The following is a 22,163-nucleotide window of genomic DNA, read 5'->3' as shown; positions in this document are numbered from 1 at the left end:
GTAATCTCCCAGTGAGGAGCAAACAGACTTGCTTTTCCCATACTTTGCCAGCACTACATGTTATAATTTTTAACTTTTTCCACTTGGCAAGAGCAAACCCCTAGCTTATTTATGTATCATTTTCGCTAGGGATTCAATCCAGGGCCTTCAGTATGCTAAGCCAATGCCATGCCATTTTTATTTATTTACATTTCTTTAGTTATTGGTTAGGCTAAATATTTGTTTTCAGAAACTTTTAATTCACATTCTATTACATTTTTATATTTCTTCTATTGGTTTGCCTTTCCCTTTTTTATCTGTAACAAATATTTTTATACTAAGATATAAACTCCTTGCATGTCATAGATGGTGAAATTATTTTCCCTATTTTGTGTTTGCTCTCAATCCTTGTTACAATGTTTTAAAAATTACAAAGAAGTTTAAAATATTTACATGTTAAATCCATCACATTTTCTAGGAGGTTTATTTTCCCTAAAGTTAAAATACCCAAATGTAGCCTTTTCAATAGAATTTAAGATCAATTAGCTTGGCTATTTTAGATATAAATGTAATCTTATTTTAATTTTAGAGTTAATCTGGCCCCAAACAATCCTTGTTTTCTACTTTTCCTGGGCAATGTATATTTTTCTAACTGATTTTACTTAGGGAATTATTTTCGTACTGCTAAAGAAAGAATTTATTACCTTTTGCTATCTTTGTCCTTTCGATTGAAGAATAGTTAAAAATTTCTCAACCCCACTATTATGTATAATTGTTATATACTAATAAAAACATAAAAAACACAAAAGTTTCTCTTTAACCTTTGATCATAATTACTTAGAATTTGCAGGAGGATACTTGGTAAGATAAATAGAAATATATTATAAAATCCTTTTGTAAAGTATAGGGAATCTGCTGTCAGAGACAATAATCCTCTGAACTTCATCCTACGACCTGTTCAAAGCACATGCTGCATTGTAACACTCATACACCTCCTGTTGCTAAAAGTGGGCTGTTTAAGACGAATAATATTATGGCATTTGTGAATAAATGGATGGAATTGGAGAATATCATGCTAAGTGAAATAAGCCAATCCCAAATAACCAAAAGCCCAATGCTTTCCCTGATAAGTGGATGATGATATATAATGGGAGTGGGAGTGTGGAGTGAGAAAAGAATGGAGAAACTTTAGAGTATGTAGAAGGAAGTGAGAGGGAGCGGGGTATGAAGAATGGTGGAATGAGACAGACATCATTACCCTATGTGCCTGTATGATTACATGAATGGTATGAATCAACATTGTGCACAATCATAGAAATGAAAAAATGTACACCATTTGTGTACAATGAATCAAAATACAATCTGTAAAAATAACAAATAATTAAATAATTAAAAAATAAGTAAATATGTACCTGGGTGTCTGTGAAAAGGAAAACCATATTTTTATCCTCTACACCAGCCATTTTGTACAACTTCCTCAGGTCATCATGAAAAGTATCATAATTATATCCACGGCTAAGTTCGATCTGCAAACATTTGTAACCACATATATGAGCTGCAAGTCTAGTAAGAGACTGCTTTCCTGTGCCTCCTACTCCCACGAGCAGGGCATTGCCTCTTTCCTGACGGATCATCCGGGCAATTCTGCAGAAAGTAAAGTAGAGAAAGATTAATTTCAAGATCACTGACATGGCCTCTGCTCAGAAGGCCTCCCTAGCGAGGAATGCTGGTGGCCAGTAGAGCAGAATGCCACAAGGAAAGAACAGGTTACTCTGAGGCTCACAGTTGGGTGAACCATACTGTGGGGCCTTTCCCTTTTACCATATGTCTGCCATTCCCTACAGGCTGGTGGCTTTCTTCCATAGACACATGGATTTAAAATGAAGTCAAATTTCTTTTCCCTTTGTCAAAGTGTAAAGGATTTCATCAGGGACCCAGACAGATATAGGCCACAACTCAGGTGAACCATTACATCAGCAAGCCCAGTTCTACATTTGATGAGCAAGCATAAAAATCATTGAACCTATGAAAAGACACCAGAGTTCTGAAAGAGAAATCAATGGGAACAATTACTGCAAGATACACAAAAGTGTAGAAATTCATGTTAAAAATTTCAGAAAGCACTGTAATCATGACATTATTATCCTAAGCACTTAAAAGGAGTAAATAAAATACAGGTTTAAGAAAAATTAGAGAGATAGCAAATCTAACCTCTAAAATGAAGACCCCAGTGGAAGATACACAGGACAGGTACCAAGGGAAAGAGAATATATTGGATATGGAAAATGAAAAAAACCCCAAACTTAGAAAAAGGAATGAAAAAGAAATCCATACATTGATAGCTTTCTCAGTGCATTCTGTCCCAATGACAGAACAATCCCTAGAAAGGAAGCCAAAGCATAGATCCTTCCCCAAATACATCCTTTCCCAATGACAGTACAATGGGACCCTGAAGGGAAAGAGATAAACACTGAACAATGATCCCAGACCCTTCATTCTTCTCCAAGTAAAAATATTGCCCAGTTAAAAAAAATTAAATTCTCACAAACCTATTTCCTGAGTGCCCAAACTGATATGCTCACCAGACCACTCCTTAAAATAACCTATATAAACTCAGGTCCTTTCTTTGTTCAGTGGCTCATTTTCCACCCAATAAGTGAGTCCACCAGAGTCATTTTATGCCTGCATCCCCTGTTCTGGTGTGAAACTTCATTTCTGAATAAACAGCTGACATGATTCATGATGTTTGTGTCTTGCCTGGTCTTTTTGTACTAACAGAATAGAACATGCTCAAGGGATGTACTCAGAGTTCAGAGAAAAAGAGAGTGACATCAAAATGATGAGATGAAAATAAAAGACAAGAAGGATAAATCTAGGAGGAAAAATGGGATCCCAGAGGCCACTTATTAGGAAGTACAGAAGGAGAGACAAAAGGGAACAGAACTAATATAATAGTGACTGAAATAATACAAGAGGTTTGAGGTGAGCCCACAAATTCAATGGAGCAGAGCAACTAAAGGTCAGGAGAGGAAATCAAATAGGAGATATATAAATAAATATTATAGTAAATAAATACATGTAAAACATTTATGTTACACAAATATATAATATAAATTCACATATAAACACATCATTGTCTGGGAACGTATTTCCCGTTGCTGTGCACAGACTTATAATTTAAATGGGCTGATCCGCTGAATGTACCACCACAAACCGTATAGGAAAAGATAGTATTTATTAAGACATATAAAGCATATACAAAAGGAAAACCATCCCAGGTAGCATACCAACTCAGCAATGGAGAGACATCATGGGCATTTCGCAGCATACATAACCAAAGAAAGCAGTCTTGTCACCTTTGAGTTCTTCTCATCTCTCTTAAATACACTGGAGTAACATATAAAGTTATTGTCTGGAGCCACTGGGCTCAGTGCCATCAGTACGTTTGGTCTCCAGACCTGGATCTGGCCAGGAGCCAGGCCGTGAAAGCAGAAACCAGATGTCTTTAAGTTTTTTTTGTTTTGTTCTTGGGCAGAGAGCTTATCTGTCCTTGATCAGGGGCACTGCCAGACCACTAAGTTTCTCATGCAAGTTGTTTACTCCTTGCCCTGATTTCACTTTTTGAAAGCACTCTTAAACAAGACTCCATTTTTCTCTACAATCATAGAGATCTATATATTAGATATAAGTGAAATGTTTTGTGAACATCTATATAGAATACCTTCAAAGAAATAAATAATTTTAGGCTGGCCTCCATTATCTATTCTATAAGATGTCACTTTACAAGGTAATAGTTAGAGGTAAACATCATGCTATGGGGTCAGAGACTAAATCATCTGCAAATCCTTCCTAAAAGATTCCTTGTAGATATACAGAAATATGAATAAAATAAAAAAATACAAGAAAGGGAAATGAATATCACTATAAAAGTGAGCAGTATGTATGAGAGTTAAGTCTATATGGTGTAAGTAGATAAAAAAGGAGATGATAATATCAATAAATTCTCAAAAAGAAGAAGGAAAATGTAAAAATAAAATTCCTTAAAAATTATCATTGCTGAAAACTTCAGATTGGACCAGCAGGAGTAGAAATCATGGGAGAAATGAAAAAGTAAGTTGAAACTTTTTTTTCATTTTTTTTTACAAGTCTCTATCTAGTTTTATTCATGATGCTGATAATTGCAGAAAACTAGATTCAAATGTTTTAGAATTATAATAGCTTTATTAGTTTTAAAACTACAAATAACATGGTCCCTGTAACCCATGACAGAAGACCACTGCCCACCTTTCCCACAGATAAGCTCCATAAGGGCCTGGATGTTGGTCAATTCTCTATAAGAATAGTGCATAGCATGTGGTAGATGTTTCGTAAATTATCTATATTCAAAAGATCAACTTGTAGAGACTTTAAGAGCTGTCAGATAAAGAACAGTGATTAGTTATCATGCACCATCATCCTTGGTGGCAGGGTAAAGGAGCACAAGGACTTATTTAAAAAGTGCTTCTTCAGGACAAAGCCCAGACTCTTAGACATTACTCACTTCAGAATCAAGTTTTCAAATTTGTCTCCTCCATCTTTATAGTCTCTTCTGTTCTTTAGGCAGGTCTGCTCTTTCCACAGCCAGAACATCTTGATAACATTGCTTTGTCTAGACCAGGGGTCAACAATTTGTGGACTGTAGGTAAAATCCTGCCCCTGAACTGTGTGTGTTCTATGACTTAAGAGCTAAGAATGATTTTCAAGTTTAAAAAAAATGATTGGGTGTGGGGAGCAAAAGAAGTGTAACATTTCATGACTTGTGAAAATCATGAAATCCAAACATTGGTGTCTATAAAGAAAGATTTGTTGAAACATAGCCATGCTCATTCATTACTGTCAGTGACTTCTTAAACATTACAATGGCAGAGTTGAATAGTTGTAGCAGGGGCTGTATGACCCATGGAGCCTAAAATATTTTCTATCTGGCCCTTTGCAAAATACATTTGTTAACTTCCTTCCCCAGAATCTTTTGCCAACTCCTTCCCTAGAACACAGAAGATCCATAGGCACCATTTTCATTGCTATGTCTCTATTACGGTGCACATCTAAATAGATCATCCATTTGCTAATTTCTCTTTAGTTACCCATGTAAGTATAAAATTGAGGAATGAATAGATATATAATAACTTTTTTTCAATATCATACAAGTGTTCTAAGTGGATGGATATTGTAAAAATCTTGCTGATCATGCTATTCTTGTTTCATGTACATTGTTACCCACAGTAATTTAATTATTTCTATCTGGGATTATTGGGGACAAATAACATGTCCATCCTGCTTCCCAGGAAATTTACATTTATATTCTATGTAATATAGCATGCAAGAGATGAATCTCCTAGTCAATGGTTTATTTTTTTATTGGCTCTTTTTCATTGTACATAACATTAGGATTCATTTTGATATAATTATAAAAGCATGGAATATAACTTGCATCAATTCAGCTCCCAGTACTTCCCTTTTCCCTCCCCCAGTTCCCTTCCCTCCACTCTACTGACCTTTCTGCTATTTACTTAGTTTTTTAAAAATTAGTGTCTTGTGGATGGTGAGTCACTGTTGTATATTTGTATACATAGGAAAGTTGTCAGATTCATTCCACTGTTATCCCTTTTCCAATCCCTTCTAGCTTCCCCTCAATTCCCTACCTCTACTCCACTAATATTTCTCCTATTTTTATGGAATTCCTTACCCTTATCTTTCACTTTCTTCCTTATTTTTGATTAGTTTCTGCACAACAGAGAAAATATTCAAACTTTGACTTTCTGGATCTAGCTTATTTCACTTAGCTTGATATTCTCCAGTTTCGTCTATTTATGAGCAAATGTCATAATTTTGTTCTTCTTTATAGCAGAGTAATACTCCATTATGTGTATATACCATATATTTTTAACCATTCTTTTGTTGAAGGGCACGTAGGTTGGCTCCATTGCTTGATTATTAAGATGTGTGCTGCTATAAACATTGATGTGGCTGCATCACTGTAGTATACTGATATTAGACCTTTTGGATATGTAATGAGAGGAGGGACAGTGGGTCATATGGTTCCATTCCTAGGTTTTTGAGGAATCTCCATACTGCTTTTCAGAGTTATGGGGACTAATTTGCAGTCCCACTAACAATGTATGAGTATACCTTTTCCCTCACATCCTTACCAAAACTTATTATTGTTTGTGTTCTTGATAATTGCCATTCTGACTGAAATGAGATGAAATCTAAATATAGTTCTGATTTGTATTTTCTTAATTGCTAGACATTCTGAATATCTTTTCATATATTTGTTGGCCTTTGTATTTCTTTTTGAAGTGTCTGTTTAGTTCTTTTGCCCATTTATTAATTGGGTTATTTGGTTTTTTTGATGTTAAGTTTTTAAAATTCTTTATGTTACGGATATTAATCCCCCTATCTGAAGAGCAAGTGGCAAAGATTTTCTCCCATTGTGTAGGCTCCATCTTCACACTTGTTTCTTTTGTTGTATAGAGCTTTTCCATTTGATGCAATCCCACTTACTGATTTTTGGTTTTATTTCTTGCCTTTTAAGAGTCTTGTTAAGGAAATCAGTTCCTGTGCCAACATGTTGGAGTGTTGGCTACATTTTATTCTAGCTGTTTCAGAGTTTCTGGCCTAATCCTAGGTCCTGTATCTGATTTGAGTTGAATTTGTGCAGGGTGACAGATAGGGGTCAAGTTTCCAGTTTTCTCACCACCATTTGTTGAAGAGGGTATCTTCTCTCCATTGTATATATTTGGCACCTTTGTCTAGCATCACATTACTGTATCTATGTGGATTTGTCCCTGTGTCTTCTACTCTATTACATTGATCTTCATGTCTATTACATTGGTGCCAGTAACCATGCTGTATTTTTTACTATAGCTCTGTAGTATAGTTTGGAGTTCAGTATTGTGATGCTTCCACCATTGCTCTTTTAGCTCAGAATTTCTTTGGCTATTCTGGTTCTCTTATTTTTCCAAATAAATTTTAGGATTTTTTTCTAGTTCTGTAAAGAATGCCATTGGTATTTAGGTGGGGAGTGTATTTAATCTGTATAAGGCATTCTGATGATATTAATTCTGTCTATCCAAGAACATGGGAGGTCTTTCCATCTTCTAAGTGTTCTTTAATGTCTTTCTTCAGTGTTCTATATTTCTCATTGTAGAGGTCCTTCACCTCCTTTATTAGACTAATTTCTAGGTATTTTATTTTAATTTTGGACTATCGTTAAAGGGATAGTTATTATGGTTTAGATATTATATGTCCTCCAAAAGCTCATGTATGACATAATGCAAGAAAATTTAGAGATGAAAATGGGTTATGAGAATTTTAACCTAATCAGTACATTAATCCACTGATAGGGATTAATTGGATGGTGACTGTAGGTAGGTAGGGTATGGCTAGAGGAGCTGGGTGCCTAGGGGTATGCCTTTGGGGTATATATTCTGTCCTTGTTGAGCAGAACTCTAACTCCCTCTCCCTCTCTCTGTCTCTGACTCTACTTTTTGATTGTCCATGTCCTGAGCTGCTTTCCTTTTCCACATACTTCTCCACGATGCTTTGCCTGCCCTCTGGCCCAGAGGAATGGAGTTGGACATCTATGGACTAAGACCTCTGAATCCATGAGCTCACAAATAAACTTTTCCTCCTATATTGTTCTTGCCAAGTCGTTTTGGTCACAGCTTGAAAAAGATGACAAAAACAGTAATTTTTGAGGTTTTCAAGATGGCGGACTAGAGGGCGGCTGCATTTCATGTTGCTCCAGGACACAGGATTCAAAAGATGAGATAGTGAGAGAATTGGGACCAACTCAAAGCTGCCGGCTGAGTCTCTCCCGTTGGGGAGGCGTCCTGGATGGGGCGGTAGCCCCGGAACACAGGGAACTTTGTGAAGTAGAGTTGCTCGGCGAGACGCACCTCCCTGCCGCTGGAGCGGTAAACACGCACAACTGGGACCATCGTAGAGGTGGCTGCTCAGCACAGCGCTTGGACTCGGAGCAACCACTGGGGCTCCGGGCGGCTGCCTGAGGGGGAGATGCGTGGCGAGCTGTTTGGACTCAGAGCAATCGCTTCTGAACACCGGGGCATTGCCCAGAGGAAGAGGAGAAGTGTGGCGGGTCGCTTGGTCTAGGAGTGAGTGCATCAGAGCTACAGGCATTTGCCAGAGGAGGAGGCGAGTGGTGAGTTGTTTGGACTCAAAGCGACCGCTCCTGAACACTGGTGGCCTGCCTGGAGGAGGAGCGTGGTGGGTCGCTTGGTCTCCGAGCCACCGCTCCTGAACACCCGGGGGGCTACCCTGAGGAGGAGGAGGAACAGGGAGGGTCACTTGGACTCAGAGTGACTGCCTAGGGCTACAGGCGGTTGGCAGGAGGAGGAGACTCGAAGTGAATTGCTTGGACTCCTAGTGACTGTGTTGGAACACCGGGCGGCTGTCCAGAGGAAGAGGTGTGTGGCGGGTCTCTGGGTCTCAGAGCTATTGTACGGGGATCCAGGTGGCGGCTCAGAGGAGGGGCCGCATAGCCAGGCGATTAGGTGCAGAGCAGGGTCCCAGGACCTAGGCGGCTTCTTGCTGGAAGAGCCTCACAGAGACATGCCTAGGGGCGGAGCGAAGTTTCCAGGACTGCAGGCAGATTCTCTGAGGAGAGGCAGCCTAAGGAGACTCGTCTGTGAAGGGTGAGGCTCCCAGGCCCACGAGGTAGGTCCAGGGCCCTGGGAACACTGCAGAGGAAGACAGCCCAGCCCAGGCGGTAGTTGTAGATTGAGGGGAACCTCTAGGAGGGGAACTGACCAGCGAGACCTCCCCACCGGGTGAGTCTTCCCTGCCGGGTGAGGTTTTCCCACAAGGACGGTAAAACCAGAGACACAGGCACAAACAGGCCTTGCCTCAGCCGACAGTCTAGTTCCCCTTTGGATGACCATTGGTCAACAAGCGGAGGCACCTCTGCCCATTATCAGGGAATATACCCCACCTGAGGGTCACCAATCCTAGAGAGGCAGCTTCCTTGTGGAGCACCGCATTATCAACTTCCTCCAAGACTTCAGGCTACTGAAGGATAAGAGAGGATATACTAGAAATCTTCAGGGACATTATAAGTCAATAGAGGAAATCTGCAATATCTTAATGACCCACTGATTCCTGAACAATATGAGAAAACAAGGGAAGAAAATGCCCCAAACAAATCTAGATGTTACATCAAAAAAATCCAACAACAGCATGGCAGAAGAAATGACAGAAAGGGAGTTCAGAATGTACATAATTAAAATGATCAGGAAAGCAAACGAGATGAAAGAGCAAATGCAGGCATTGAATGATAGCACCAATCGACAGTTAAAAGAGCAAATACAGGAAGCAAAAGATCATTTCAATAAAGAGTTAGAGATATTGAAAAAACAAACAAACAGAAATCCTTGAAATGAAGGAAATAATAAACCAAATTAAGAACTCCATAGAAAGCATAACCAATAGGATAGAACACCTGGAAGACAGAACCTCAGATATTGAAGACAAAAGATTTCACCTTGAAAACAAAGTTGAACAAACAGAGAAGATGGAAAGAAATCATGAACAGAATCTCCAAGAACTATGGGATATCATGAAAAGGCCAAATTTGAGAATTAATGGGATTGAGGAAGGCTTAGAGAAACAAACCAAAGGAATGAACAATCTATTCAATGAAATAATATCAGAAAATTTCCCAAATCTGAAGAATGAAATGGAAAATCAAGGTCAAGAGGCTTATAGGACTCCAAATACACAAAATTACAACAGACCCACACCAAGGCACATTATTATGAAAATACCTAACATACAAAATAAAGACAGAATTTTAAAGGCTGTGAGAGAAAAGAACCAAATTACATTCAGGGGGAAACTAATACGGATATCAGCAGATTTTTTAATCCAGACCCTAAAAGCTAGAAGGGCCTGGAACAACATTTTTCAAGCTCTGAAAGAAAATGGATGCCAACCAAGAATCTTATACCCAGCCAAACTTACCTTCAAATTTGACGATGAAATAAAATCATTCCATGATAAACAAAAGTTAAAAAGAATTTACAAAAAGAAAGCCGGCATTACACAACATTCTCAGCAAAATATTCCATGAAGAAGAGATGAAAAACAAAGAAGCAAATCAGCAAAGGGAGGAATTATCCTAAAGGAACTGTCAAATAAAGGAGGAACCAAGGTGTGTCAAAAAAATAAATAAATAAATAAAATTTAAAAAATGAACCAAATGACCGGGAATACAAATCATATCACAATAATAACCCTGAATGTTAATGGCCTGAATTCATCAATCAAAAGACATAGACTGGCAGATTGGATTAAAAAGAAAGATCCAACAATATGTTCCCTGCAAGAGACTCACCTCATAGAAAGAGATACCCATAGACTAAAGGTGAAAGGATGGGGAAAAACATACCATGCACATGGACTCAGCAAAAAAAGCTGGAGTACCCATCCTCATTTCAGATAATGTGGACTTCAAGCCAATGTTAGTCAGAAGGGATAAAGAAGGACATTTCATACTGCTTAAGGGAAGCATAAATCAGCAAGATATAACAATCATAAACATCTATACCCCAAACAGTGGCTCATCCATGGATGTCAAACAAATCCTTCTCAATTTTAGAAACCAAATAGACCATAACACAATAATACTAGGTGATTTTAACACACCTCTCTCACCACTGGACAGATCTTCCAAACAAAAATTGAACAAAGAAACCATAGATCTCAATAACACAATCAATAATTTAGACTTAACAGACATTTATAGAATATACCATCCAACCAAGAGTGAATACACTTTCTTCTCAGCAGCACATGGATCCTTCTCTAAGATAGACCATATATTATGCAACAAAGCTAATGTTAGCAAATACAAGAAGATAGAGACACTGCCTTGTATTCTATCAGATCATAATGGATTGAAGTTAGAAATAAATGAAAGAGTAAAAAACAGAAACTACTCCAACACCTGGAGATTAAACAATATGCTATTATATGATGAATGGATAACAGAAGATATTAGGAAGGAAATTAAAAAATTCTTAGAGGTAAATGAGAACAAAGAAATATCATATCAAAATCTCTGGGACACTATGAAAGCAGTACTTAGAGGAAAATTTATTTCATGGAGCGCATTTAATAAAAGAAGTAAAACTCAACCAATAAACGACCTAACACTACAGCTCAAAGCCCTAGAAAAAGAAGAATAGACCAACACCAAAAGTAGTAGAAGACAGGAAATCTGAAAGACAGATTTCAGAGCTGAAATCAACGAAATTGAAACAAAAGAAACAATACAAAAAATTGACAAAATAAATAGTTGGTTCTTCGAAAAAATAAACAAAATTGATAAACCTTTAGCCACACTAACAAAGAGAAGACGAGAGAAAACCCAAATCACTAAAATTCGGAATGAAGAAGGAAATATGACAACAGACATGACTGAAATACAAAACATAATTAGAAGCTATTTTGAAAATGTATACGCCAACAAAATAGAAAATTTCGAAGACATCAACAGGTTTCTAGAGACATATGAATTGCCTAAACTGAACGAGGAGGACATACACAATTTAAATGGATCAATTTCAAATAATGAAATAGAAGAAGTCATCAAAAGCCTACCAACAAAGAAAAGTACAGGACCAGATGGGTTCTCAGCTGAGTTCTACAAAACCTTTAAAGGAGAGTTCATTCCAATATTTCTCAAAGTATTCCATAAAATAGAAGAGGAGGGAACCCTCCCAAACTCATTCTATGAAGCCAATATCACCCTGATACCTAAACCAGACAGAGACACATCGAGGAAAGAAAATTTCAGACCAATATCCTTAATGAACATCGACTCAATAATTCTCAACAAAATTTTAGCAAATCGCATACAAAAACACATTAAAAAGATAGTGCACCATAATCAAGTGGGTTTCATCCCAGGGATTCAAAGTTGGTTCCACATCAGGAAATCAATAAATGTAATTCACCATATCAATAGACTTAAAGTCAAGAATCACATGATTATTTCAATAGATGCAGAAAAAGCATTTGATAAAATACACCACCCCTTCATGCTCAAAACACTAGAAAAAATAGGGATAGTGGGAACATTCCTTAACATTGTAAAGGCCATCTATGCTAAGCCCATGGCTAATATCATTCTAAATGGTGAAAAACTGAAAGCATTACCCCTAAAAACTGGAACAAGGCAGGGATGCCCTCTTTCACCACTTCTATTCAACACTGTCCTTGAAACTCTAGCCAGAGCAATTAGACAGACAAAAGAAATTAAAGTGATACGAATAGGAAAAGAAGAACTCAAACTATCCCTATTTTCTGATGATATGATTATATACTTAGAGGAACCAGGAAATTCCAGCAGAAAACTTTTAGATCTCATAAGTGAATTCAGTAAAGGAGCAGGATATAACACCAATGCACATAAATCGAATGCATTTTTATACATAAGTGATGAATCTTCAGAAAGAGAAATTAGGAAAACTACCCCATTTACAATAGCCTTGAAAAAAATAAAATACTTGGGAATCAATCTCACGAAAGAGGTGAAACACCTCTACAATGAGAACTACAGAACACTAAAGAAAGAAATTAAAGAAAACCTTAGAAGATGGAAAGATCTCCCATGTTCTTGGATAGGCAGAATTAATATTGTCAAAATGGCCATACTACCAAAAGTGCTATACAGAGTCAATGCAATTCCAATTAAAATTCCAATGATGTATCTTACACAAATAGAGCAAGCAATTATGAAATTCATCTGGAAGAATAAAAAACCCAGAATAGCTAAAGCAATCCTTGGCAGAAAGAGTGAAGCAGGGGGTATCGCAATACCAGAACTTCAACTCTACTACAAAGCAATAGTAACAAAAACGGTATGGTATTGGTACCAAAATAGAAAGGTGGATCAATGGTACAGAATAGAGGACAAGGACACAAACCCAAATAAATACAATTTTCTCATACTAGACAAAGGGGCCAAAAATATGCAATGGAAAAAAAGATAGCCTCTTCAACAAATGGTGCTGGGAGAATTGGAAATCCATATGCAACAGAATGAAACTAAACCCATATCTCAAACCATGCACGAAACTAAACTCAAAATGGATTAAGGACCTATGGATTAAGAACATCAGACCAGAGACCTTGCATCTTGTAGAAGAAAAAGTAGGTCCAAATCTTCAACTTGTTGTCTTAGGATCAGACTTCCTTAACAGGACTCCCATAGCACAAGAAATAAAAGCAAGAATCAATAACTGGGATAGATTCAAACTAAAAAGCTTTCTCTCAGCAAAGGAAACTATCAGCAATGCGAAGAAAGAGCCTATAGAGTGGGAGAAAATCTTTGCCAATCATACTTCAGATAGAGCACTAATCTCCAGAATCTATAAAGAACTCAAAAAACTCTACACCAAGAATGCAAATAATCCAATCGACAAATGGGCTAAGGAAATGAATAGAAGAAGATCTACAAGCAATCAACAAACATATGGAAAAATGTTCAACATCTCTAGTAATAAGAGAAATGTAAATCAAAACCACCCTAAGATCCCATCTCACCCCAATTAGAATGGCAATTATCAAGAATACAAGCAACAACAGGTGTTGGCGAGGATGTGGGGAGAAAGATACACTCATACATTGCTGGTGGGGCTGCAAATTAGTGTAGCCACTCTGGAAAGCAGTGTGGAGACTCCTTAGAAAACTTGGAATGGAACCACCATTTGACCCAGCTATCCCACTCCTTGGCCTATACCCAAAGGACTTAAAATCAGCATATTACAGAGATACAGCCACATCAATGTTCATAGCTGCTCAGTTCACAATAGCCAGATTGTGGAACCAACCTGGATGTCCTTCAATTGATGAATGGATAAAGAAACTGTGGTATATATATACAATGGAATATTACTCAGCCATAAAGAATGATAAAATTATGGCATTTGCAGGCAAATGGATGAAATTGGAGAATATCATGCTAAGTGAGATAAGCCAATCTCAAAAAACCAAAGTATGAATGATATAGCTTATAAGTGGATGATGACACATAATGTGGGGTGGGAGGGGTTAGTGTTAGGGTTAGAGTTAGGGTTAGGGAGGGGGGCAAGAATGGAGGAAGGAAGGACTGTATGGAGGGAAAAGAGGGTTTGGAGGGGTGGGAGGGGTGGGGGAAAGGAAAAAATAACAGAATGAATCAAACAACATTACCCTATGTAAATTTATGATTACACAAATGGTATGCCTTTACACCATGTACAAACAGAGAAACAACATGTATCCCATTTGTTTACAATAAAAAAAAAAAAACAGTAATTTTCCTGATTTCCTTCTCAGCAGACTCATTATTGGAGTATAGGAATGAGATTGATTGATGTGTACTTATCTTGTATCCTGATACTTTACTAAATTTGTTTATCAGTTGTACAAGTCTTCTGGTGAAGTTTTTTGGGTCCTTTAAATATAGGATCATGTCACCAGCAAACCGAAATAATTTAACCTCTTTTGTTTTCCTATTTGTACCCCTTTAATTTCTTTTTCTTGCCTGATTGCTTTGGTTAGAGTTTCAAGGAATATGTTGAATAAGAGTGGTGACAGTGGACATACTTGTCTTGTTTTTGGAGGAAATGCTTTTCTCTATTCAGTATGATGTTGGTCTTGGCTTTGTTATATACAGCCTTTACAGTGTTGAGATAAGTTCCCTCTATCTCCAGTTTCTCCAGTATTTTAAACATGATGGGCACTGTATTTTGTTAAATGCTTTTTCCTGAATCTATTGAGAAAATCATGTGATTCTTATCTTTAAATCTATTTATATGATTAATTACACTGAGTGATTTCTCTTTGCTGAACCAACCTTGCATCCCTAGGATGAAACACACTTGATTATGGTATGCTATATTTTTAATTTATTTTTGTATACAGTCTGCCAATATATTATTAAAATTTTTTGCATCTATGCTTTTCAAAGATGTTAGTCTGAAGTTTTCTTTCCTTTATGTGTCTTTGTCTGGTTTTGGTATCAGTGTGATATTGACTTCACAGAATGAGTTTGGAAGAGTTTCTTTCTTTTCTATTTTGAGGAATAATTTGAGAATTGGTATTAGCTCTTTAAAGGTTTGGTATAACTCAACTGAGAAACTGTTTGGTCCTGGGCTTTTCTTTATTGGAAACCTTTTGATGGCTGCTTCAATTTCATCACTTGACATTGATATGTTTAAATTTTGTATATCTCATGGTTCAATTTGGGTAGGACATATGTTTCCAGGAATTTGTCAATATCTTCAAGATTTTCTAGTTTATTAGAATACAAATTTTCAAAATAGTTTCTAATGATACCCTGGGTTTCCGTAGTATTTATAGTGATATCTCCTTTTTCATTTATAATTAGTACATTTGAGTTTTCTGTTTTTGTTAGTTTCACTAAAGGTTTATTAATCTTGTTTATCATTTCAAGAAACCAACTGTTTCATTGATCCTTTGTATTGTTTTATATTCTGAACTTCATTGATTTTAACGCTGATTTTAATAATTCCCTGTAATTTCCTGATTTTGGTGTTAGTTTGATCTTATTTTCTAGGACCTTGAGGTGTAAAGTTAGATTATTTATTTGGATATTTTTATAATTTTAAGGTATGATCTCAGGGCTAAAATCTTTCCTCTTAGAACTGCCTTCATACTGTCCCAAAGGACACATAAATGTGTTGTATCATTATTCTCATTTGTTTCTTAGAATTTTTAAATTTTTCCTGATTCCTTCTGCTACCATTTGTCATTCAAAAGTGTATTATTCTTTCTCTCAGCAAAGGAAACTATTGGCAATGTGAAGAGAGAGCCTACAGAGTGGGAGAAAATCTTTGCCACTCATGCTTCAGATAGAGCACTAATTTCCAGAATATAAAAAGAACTCAAAAAACTCTACACCAAGAATACAAATAACCCAATCAATGAATGGGCTAAGGAAATGACAGACACTTCACAGAAGATCTACAAGCAATCAACAGATATATGAAAAAAATGTTCAACATCTCTAGTAATAAGAGAAATGCAAATCAAAACTACCCTAAGATTCCATCTCACCCAAATTAGAATTGTGATTATCAAGAATACAGGCAACAATAGGTGTTGGCGAGAATGTGGGGAAAAAGGTACACTCATACATTGCTGGTGGGGCTGCAAATTAGTGCAGTCACTCTGGACAGCAGTGTGGAGAGATTCCTTAGAAATCTTGGAATGGAACCACCATTTGACCCAGCTATCCCACTCCTTGGCCTATACCCAAAGGACTTCAAATCAGCATACTACAGAGATACAGCAACATCAATGTTCATAGCTGCTCAATTCACAATAGTTAGATTGTGGAACCACCTAGAGGCCCCTCAACTGATGAATGGATAAAGAAACTGTGGTGTATATATATACAATGGAATATTACTCAGCCATAAAGAATGATAAAATTATGGCATTTGCGGGCAAATGGATGAAATTGGAGAATATCATGCTAAGTGAGATAAGCCAATCTCAAAAAACCAAAGGACAAATGATCTCACTGATAAGTGAATGATGACACAAAATGGGGGATGGGAGGGAGGCAATAATGGAGGAAGGAGGGACTGTATAGAGGGAAAAGAGGGGTGGGAGGGGTGGGGGGAAGGGAAAAAATAACAGAATGAATAAAAAACTATTACCCTATGTAAATGTATGATTACACAAATGGTATGCTGTTACTCCATTTCTTCTTTCACAAAATGTCTCTTTAGTTCTTTAACCCATTTTTTTATAATAAAAATAAATTTAAAAAATTTTTTTTAAAAGTGTATTATTTAATCTCCAGGTGTTAGGGTAGTTTCTGTTTTATATGTTGTCCTTGATTTCTAATTTCACTCCATTATGACCTGATAGGATGCAAGAAATTATCTCTGCTTTTTTTCCAATAATGTATTATGGTATATTTGATTTTTAATAGTGAGAAGTCTTGTTTTCTATATGTAGATGCACCATTGTTTGGGGTATAAATATTTAAAATCATTATATCTTCTTGTTGAATGATTCTGTTAACCAGTATGATGTGACCTTCTTTGTCTCTTTTGATTAATTTTGGCTTGAAGTCCACTTTGTCTGATATGAGAATAGCTTTGTCTGATAAGAGAATAGCTACTTGTTTATGGCTACCATTTGCAGTCTATATTTTTCTCATCCTTTCAGATTTCAGTCTTTGGGTGTCTTTGTAAGGTGATCTCTTGCAAACAACATATTGTTGTATATTTTTAAAAATCCAATCTGAATAGCTTATATTTAATAAAGAGATCTATTCTACCAACCTAGTACTGTGGTGACAACTTTGGAAGTATGTAATAGGTTGAAATGATGTGGTGCATTTATACTTTGAAAACACGGGTATTGAAGTAAAAGTTTTTTCCTGAGTTGGGGGGACTTTTATCCAAGTTACCCTAGGCCAAAACACAAAAACTAAAAATGTCACCAACAAATGGAATGTGCTAAATTACTAAATATTTAGTAATTACTTAATAACTAATGCTTATAATGAAGCCTTTTCCTCTACTAATCAACAATAGATGTTTAAAACCTCTTACTGATTTCTAACTATTCATCTTTAGAGAAAAAGGGCAACATGTCTATGGTATTTTGGATATCTGAAAATCAAATCTCCACCATTCTATAGATGGTTTTTAAATTTCTCCTTATAATATTTTAAAAACTGAGTATTTGGTAATTCTTTTTCACAAAAGTAAGAAAGATGGTAATAAATATAATGAAGCAGATTTGCCTATCATCTGGTGTAGTCTCTGGGTAGTGTGTTAGACCAGAGTGCTCCTGCTGCTGCTGTTATCATTATTTTTATTATTATTATTTGCAGATTTTGCCTCCATGAGTATGGGAATGAAAGTTGTTAGAAGATAGTGTATGGATTTATTGCCAGTTGTATCCTGACAACTCAATGACAATCAAATATATGTCATAATGTAAATTGTGACAAATATAAATTCTTGAATAAGATTTAATTAAAGTGCAGAAGCATAGGATAGGTAGAAGATTTATTTTCTTACGTGTTATGTGAAAAAATTCTGGGACTGAATCATCAGTCTTAACAAGGAACTCACTGACATGGAAAAAAAAAACAAAGTCACGAAAATTTTTCTACAGAAGTAGATCATGGAAAACCCTATTCTCACTCATATTTTGAATTGCTTATTCTACAGAATATATTAAATATGGTTACTGACTTTTAAGTGCAACTTGAAAAATTATAAAATACTCAATATGTTGTTGAAGGTTAGAAATACTCTCTCATGGGCAAAATGAAAGACCCAGGATAATTTTGCCTGGAGAAGATAAAGAGGAATTAGGAATAATTTTCAAATATTTGATGGGGCCATTATGAAAAATAGTGGGTCTGGTCTATTGTTCACTCGCTAGCAGCCTTAGACAATTTACCTAATATTATTCTCTATAGCATATTGCATTGTCAAAAATTTGTTGCAATAATATTTTGGGTTCTACTTGCTCTTCAAGCCCTTCAAAAGATAAAGTCTCTGTTCTCTTCCTATGAACCTAGGACTGGTCTGTATGACTGCTTTGACTATAAGAGTATGGTAGAATTGATGTTATATGATTTCCAAATTAAGTCACAAAGGGTATTTGCCTTCACCAGGAACCACAGGATATAATGATAAAATGAAACTGCTAAGAGCTGGAGTGGCTAAAAAGACCACTGGATGCTTTCTCTGATATGCAGAAGCTAATTCAAAATAAGGGGGGAGGAGATTCAATATGCTGAAATAGAGGAGGGTGTGTTATTGGCTGGTCCATGGAGTGAAATGAAGAAAGCAGACAGGCAACTTCTCCACAAATGAGGTACTGGAAACCTTCAGGAACACTATAGGTCTACAGGGTAGAAACTCTACTGTCTCAGATCCATACTATTAGATGGGAAGACACACAAACAACATGAAAAAGTAAGGGAACTAATCACCAAGATATTCCAATAACAGAATCCATTGATACCACAGTGGAAGAAATGTCAGAGAAGGAGTTTAGAATGTACATATTAAACTGATCTGCAAAGTAAAGGATGGTGTAAGAGAGCAAATACAGGTAGCAAAAGATCACTTCAATAAAGAGATAGAGATTCTTAAAAAAAAAGAAAAAAAAATCCACCAAACAGAAATCTTTGAAATGAAGGAAACATCAAACCAAATTAAAAATTCAATAGAAAGCATCACCACAGACTGTATCACTTGGAAGACAGAACCTCAGGCAATAGGGAAGACAAAATATATAATATTGAAAATAGAGTTGACTATGGAGAGAAGATATTAAGAAACCATGAACAGAACTTCCAAGAATTGTGGGATAACATGAAAAGATCAAATTTAAGATTTATCAGGATAGATGCAGAGATACAAACCAAAGGAATACACATTCTTTTTTAATGAAATAATATCAGAAAATTTCCCAAACCTTAAGAATGAAATGGAAAATCAAACACAAGAGGCTTACCAAACTTCAAATGTGGAAAATTAACAACAGATCCACACCAAGGCACATTCTAATGCAAATACCTAGCAAACAGAATAAGGATAAAATTTTAAAGGCTGTGAGAGAAAAATATCAGATTACATGGGGGGTAAACCAATTCGGATCTCGGCTGATCTCCCAACTTAGACCCTCAAAGCTAGGAGGTCCTAGAATAACATATTCCAAGCTCTGAAAGAAAATTGATGGCAACCAAGAATCCTATATCCAGCAAAATTAAGCTTCAGATTTGAAGATGAAATAAAAACCTTCCATGATAAACAAAAATTAAAAGACTCACAACCAGAAAGCCTGCACTTCAGAATATTTTCAACAAAATATTCCATGAACATGAAGTGAAAAAAAAAAAAAGAACACCAGTGAAGGGAGGAACTACACTAAAGGAATAGTCAATCAAAGGAGAAACGAATTCAAATTAAAAACTAGAAATAAACCAAAAGGACTGGGAACACAAATCACATCTCAATAATAACTTTGACCATTAGTGGCCTAAACCCATCAATCAAAAGACATAGGCTGGCAGACTGGATTGAAAAACAAGACTGAGGGACTGGGGAGATAGCTCAGTTGGTAGAGTGCTTGCCTTGCATGCACAAGGCCCTGAGTTCGATCCCCAGCACTGCAAAAAAATAAAAAAATTAAAAAATAAATAAATAAATAAAAAATAAAAGTAAAAAACAAGACTGAACAATGTACTGTCTTCAAGAGACTCACCTCATAGGCAAAGACATCCACAGACTGAAAGTGAAAGGATGGGAAAAAACCATATTCACATGGAATGTGTAAATATACAGGGTTTCCTATCCTCTAAAACAGACCAAGTTACATAAGCTATATAATTATAATCATATGATTGTAATATTACCTTAATACATTTTTAGCATCTGTAGGGTTGTTCTGACAGCTCCCTTTCTATTGACATATTTTCTTACTTTTTTTCTTGATTAAACTTGCTAGATTTTTATCAACTTTTAGCTGTATTATTTCTTTTCTATTTCACGTATTTCTGATCCTACTCTTATTTTTTCCTTCCTACTATCTAATTTGAAATACTTTGTTAATCTAGCTTCTTTCTGAAACAAATATTTAAAGTGTGCAGCTGAGTACTATTTTGTCCCAGAGTTTCTGATATTTTAAGCTCTTATCATCACTTAGTTCAAAGCACTTTTTATTTACCTTTCTTGTGCTTTCTTCTTTTATCTATGAGATATTTACAAGTGTGCCATTTAATTTTTAAGAAGTTGAGCCATGGAGTTGGGGTCCTAAATATTTTAAGGTGATTAATTTCTAATGTAATAAGTTTGCAAGATTTCAAATTTTAAAAAAATATCTCAAAGCTTATTTTATGACAGAATATAGTCTATCCTTGTTAATTTTCTACTTGTCATTTCTGTGTATAGTTCTCTATAAATAACAAATAGGTCATAACTCCTTCCAGCAAAGTGAGGGGGCTTAAAACCTCCAAATATGATTGTGGATTTTTCTTTCTAGTTTTATTAATTTTTACTTCATGTATTTTGAAATTTTGTTATTAGGTACATAAACATTTAGGATTTTTATGTTTTCTTGAAGAAGTTACCCTATTATGGTTATGAAATGTTCCCCTTTATCTCTGAAAATACTTTTTCTTGAAATTTATTTTATATTAATAGCTCTACTTCAGACTTCTCATTCTTATTTTCCCCTTCTTTTGCTTTTAACCTATGGGCAAATTGATATTTAAAGTGTGACATATGTATAGAGCATATAGTTACTCTTTGCTTTTTACATATGTTGAACATTTATACCTTTTAATTACAATATCTAGTTAATTTTATTTAAATTAATTATTGATATTATTGAATAAAAAGAACACCTGACATGCAGCTCTATGGGAAATTGGATAAATGATAGGTTTAATGATGTAATATTTTGGAAAACAGGTCAAACAGTCCTGCTATTAGGCTCAGAGAGAAGATTGTTAGAATGCTTTTGTTGCAATTGTTCATTCTCTCATTTATCATATGGTACACAGCAACAGATTAATTATACTGTTTGTTAACACTTTTTATTTTACAAATAAGAAATATATACATACATATGCATATATATACATATACATACACACACATATATATAGTATCATAGACAATCTCATAGGTATCCCCTTATGGTTTTAATGTGAAATTCTCTAACAGCAAATAATATTGGTTTTTTTTTCATATGCTTATGTACCATTTGATTATCTTCTTCAATGAATATCTGTTTATGAGTTTTGTTAATTTTTAATTCCATTGTTTGCTGATTGTTGAGTTTTCCAGTCTTTGTATATTTTGTGTATTGCAAAAAATAAATGAATAAATAAATTTTAAAAATAAGGGGGGAGGGGATAAAAAAAGAAAAGAAGAAAGATCAGAATAGTAGACAAAGGAGAATGAAAGGAAGGGAAGAGGGATGGGATAGGGAAAGTTAGTAGAATGTATCTGACCTAACTTTCCTATGTACATATATGAGTATACCACAGTGAATCTTATCATCATGTTCATCCACAAAACACTAATTAAGAAGAAAAAAAACAATAAGTAAAAAACAGAAAGATCAGT

The 22,163-nt window shown here is 35.6% G+C and overlaps 1 protein-coding gene across 1 annotated transcript in view; it reads right to left on the bottom strand.

The window, feature by feature from the left end:
* LOC124962941 (dynein axonemal heavy chain 6-like) overlaps positions 1 to 22,163 on the bottom strand; it is a 292,982-nt gene that overhangs the window by 109,213 nt on the left and 161,606 nt on the right. The window contains 1 exon segment of the mRNA XM_047522202.1: positions 1,392 to 1,623. Coding sequence (XP_047378158.1) covers positions 1,392 to 1,623 — 232 coding nt within the window.

Source organism: Sciurus carolinensis, chromosome 13 (assembly GCF_902686445.1).
Source record: "Sciurus carolinensis chromosome 13, mSciCar1.2, whole genome shotgun sequence".
Taxonomy (NCBI): Eukaryota; Metazoa; Chordata; class Mammalia; order Rodentia; family Sciuridae; genus Sciurus; species Sciurus carolinensis.
The sequence above is the reverse complement of the archived record's forward strand: the minus strand, read 5'-3'. Positions and strand labels throughout refer to the sequence as shown.